Here is a 3,757-nt window from a genome sequence, read left to right as displayed (position 1 = left end):
AATTATGAGAATCCAAGGGTATTATCAAAGCACGGATCGGGTAAGTTTTGTTAACCCAAATATAAATAAGTTTTGGCTTCGGAATGTTCAAGGTATTTTTCCGATCTGTGATTTTCCGCCATACTATCCAATAACTTTTGAAAGATTCTGATACTATGTAACAACAAAATCAGATGGTCTTATGAATAGTAATATAATACCGAATATTGAGATGAACGAGTGGTATGTTTGATGAAAGTTTTCACATAATCATAACTCAACTATATAGTCTACAGTAATGTATGTCATTTTCACCCTTCAGAAAACCTCATCACAGTAAGAACACACCACATGTCAAGATATCTTTTATATATTCATATTGTAAACCTTTCCGAAACACATTAGAAGCAACTGTCATTCAACAACACATTTCGTTTCAAAGGAAATGCAGTGACTACAAGTACAAATAGGATACAATTCGATAGCCTCTTTCTTCTGACAGACAAATCAGCAATGGCAGAAACAGTGACAAGTCACCCAACAACGAGCACAACCACAGTCACGGCCCTGACTACTCCAAAATCTGCTACAGGTGAATAGATGCACAAAATATCAACAAGATAACTTTGCACGAGGAATGATCACGAGTAATCCATTTAGACTTCACATTCAATGGACCGTGCAAGCAATATTTTCTCGCTAAGCGAACATTCTTGACTACTCATTTAGTGGGATTTCTAAAAAATATAACGTACATTTTAAGAACTGACCAACTGAGAGTCCGTTGCACCCGTCAGAAACATAGACTACAAAGGATGGCAAAGCATCATCCACAATCACACCAAGCCCTGAACCGGGTACGTGCCTCAGCATTCCATGATATCATTAGTCCTATCTTCAAAAGAACCCCAAAAACAAACCTGTCATAGGCAGTAAATGCATATGTAAGAAATCAGTATTGTTCATGAAATAATACAGACGAATAACACACACACACACACACACACACACACACACACACACACACACACACACACAGAGCCCCCCCCCCCCCCCACACACACACACCCACACCCACACCCACACACACCCACACAATAAAAACTAAATAAAAAAGGTCATACAAGTTGTTCAAACATTTCTGACGTGAGAAATGATAATAGGGCGTGGTTGAAAATGTTATTACTGACGTTTTGTACCCCATATAGTCAACGAATCTTACTCTTCAGCTCACTTATTTTAACAGGAAGGATAATTTTGGTTGCTTCTGCTGTCTCAGGCTGCGTTGTCACAATCTTGATTGTCGTGATTGCAGTTGTTCTTTGCAGGTAATATTCAGATTGTCTTTTGTACATTGCAACATACTGAACATTTATTTTAAGTTATGTTTTCAACAGAAATATATCAAATGTATTGCATAGACTATTTTCAACTATGAACTTAAGAAAGAAACATTCTGGAAATATATTCATCGTAGATTTTAATGTTGTCGATTATCATTATCTCGACCAATCGGGATCATGTTGGAATTTCAGGTATCAGGACTTACGAGATAACGCGTCAAGAACAATAAGTTAGAAAATGTATCAGTATAATGAATACTTATGGATCTGCTCAGAATTATAAATTATATTCAACTGCATCATGGGAAATAAAAAAATATAATTAGCTTGTCATGACTAGAGAATAGGGTGCAAAACTTCGATACAGTCGAAATAACGAGATTCGAGATAATGAGGTTGTATTGCAACTCAATATTAATTGATTTCTTTATTGTATTCAAGGAAGCATATGAAGAAGAGTCGTTCTCTTGAAACTCCAGGAAAAGGGGATTTTAGAAAACCTTTAGAGCTCAGTCCCATGAATCCGGAAAAGCATCAAAATGGCTTTGGACAAAATGAAACATGTAACCAGCATTTTGTGCTCGATCCAGAATTTGCAGCTGTAAGTGGTCAACCCATTAACATAGAACCTGGGCACCGAACTGTGTCGTCTGGAAAAAATACACAAGATCTGATCGCAAAGGCCGTGCCTTTGGGTTCTGCAGTAGACATGTACGACAAAGGTACACTTACAGTCATGAACAGCGCAGCCGACCCGAATGTCAAAAGTGACCCTAATGGCAGCAGGGCTGACAGTGATCATCAAGGAATATGTGCTATCACTGAAAATAATTTATATGACGGAGATTTTGCTGATCTTCGAGAGGCAATGGTTGACAATGTTGTCTATGATAAAGTCGACCTTGAAAGAGAGAAAGAATCTGTACAGGACGAATCCGACACTTCTCCAAACAACACTAAACAGGTTTTAACAAATAATTGTGAAATGATAGAGAATGATGTCTACGACGGATTTCCCCATGTTGCCAACGAGAATAATGTAGGTGATTTGACAGATGGAGGATTGGAAACTAGCGAGGGAATGGTAGACAATGGACTCTATGATAAATTCGACTTTGACAGAACGGAGGAATCTCTGCAGGATGAATCCGACGCTTCTCCGAACCACGTTAAACTGGCTTGGAAAGATGGTATGGTAGAAAACGATGTCTACGAACGGGGGCCTCCTCACCTTGATGATCCCGTTGGCAGTATGGCTGACACCGACAATCCTGTTGGTGATTTGCGTGATTGGGGAGTGGAAACTAGCGAGGGAATGGTTGACAATGGACTCCATTATAAATTCGACTTTGACACGGAGAGGGAATCTCTACAAGATGAATCCGACGCTTCTCCAAACCACGGTAAACTGTTTTGGAAAGATGGCATGGTAGAAAACGATGTCTACGAACGGGGGCCTCCTTGATGACCCCGTTGGCAGCGTGGCTGACAACGACAATCATGTATGATGGACTGGAAACTATCGAGGGAAATGGTGATAATGGACTCTGTGATAAATTCGAATATGACAGAGAGAAGGATTCTCAGCACGGACATCGGACATTTCTCCAAGCAACCTTCACGATGACGAGGATAGAGCCATTGTGTCCAATCAACAGTCTCATTTAATTCTTGAAACAGGAGTTGACATATCCCGAGTATATTCATGGATAGTCAACATAAAGTGATGATCACAACGATGATATTTTATTGTGGATAGTGTGAGAAGCTGAGTACGCAATTTTGAAACTTAACTTAATTTGAAAGGCCAGTATGGTTCTCTTGGTGCATTTATAACCTAACAAGGATTGAGATTAAGGAAAATCAAGTTCTATGGACAGCCAACCTCTTTATTGCAATGGGTGCGACGTTTCGGTTATCGGGCAAGTGACTGTGTAAGTACCTACACCGAAACGTCGCTGTAAAGAAGTTGACTATCCACAGAACTTGGTTTTCCTTCACCTATACAACGTTCAACGAAGTTTAGGATTGTTTCAAGCATCAGCTTTAGATTAATAAACTAATAAACCAAACATTTTGTCATGATGATACACAAATGGCCGTTGCCATATTTCAACGAATGTCATCCTACGGAAGCGTATTAGGGCCACGGTGAAAATTTCTTTTAGTTTCATTTCTCTCCTACGTAGGAGATATACAGTCCTACGTAGGAGATACTGAGTCCTGCGTAGGAGATACTGAGTCCTATGTAGACGTTATTATCTCCTACGTAGGACTTAGTATCTCGTACGTAAGACATACTATTTCCTACGTAGGTCATAGTATCTCCCACAAAAGACTACTTAGTATCTCCTACGTAGGACTTAGACTTAATAACTCTTACGTAGAACTCAGTATCTCCAACGTAGGACTTACTATCTCCTACGTAGTACTTA

At 39.4% G+C, this 3,757-nt stretch overlaps 1 protein-coding gene across 1 annotated transcript; it reads left to right on the top strand.

The window, feature by feature from the left end:
- The first annotated feature begins 789 nt into the window (after positions 1–789).
- On the top strand, positions 790–3,391 carry LOC137288051 (uncharacterized). The gene is made up of 3 exons (XM_067820416.1): positions 790–836; positions 1,226–1,307; positions 1,764–3,391. The coding sequence occupies exon 3, from the start codon at positions 1,771–1,773 to the stop codon at positions 2,785–2,787; it is 1,017 nt and encodes a 338-aa protein (XP_067676517.1). The 5' UTR covers positions 790–836; positions 1,226–1,307; positions 1,764–1,770; the 3' UTR covers positions 2,788–3,391.
- The last annotated feature ends 366 nt before the right edge of the window (positions 3,392–3,757 follow it).

The sequence above is a fragment of the Haliotis asinina genome, chromosome 6 (genome assembly GCF_037392515.1).
Source record: "Haliotis asinina isolate JCU_RB_2024 chromosome 6, JCU_Hal_asi_v2, whole genome shotgun sequence".
NCBI lineage: Eukaryota > Metazoa > Mollusca > Gastropoda > Lepetellida > Haliotidae > Haliotis > Haliotis asinina.
This window is presented reverse-complemented; position numbering and strand designations above follow the sequence as displayed.

Coding starts and splice junctions, on each gene's coding strand:
- LOC137288051 (XM_067820416.1), top strand. CDS start 1,771: ATGAAGAAGAGTCGTTCTCTTGAAACTCCAGGAAAAGGGGATTTTAGA.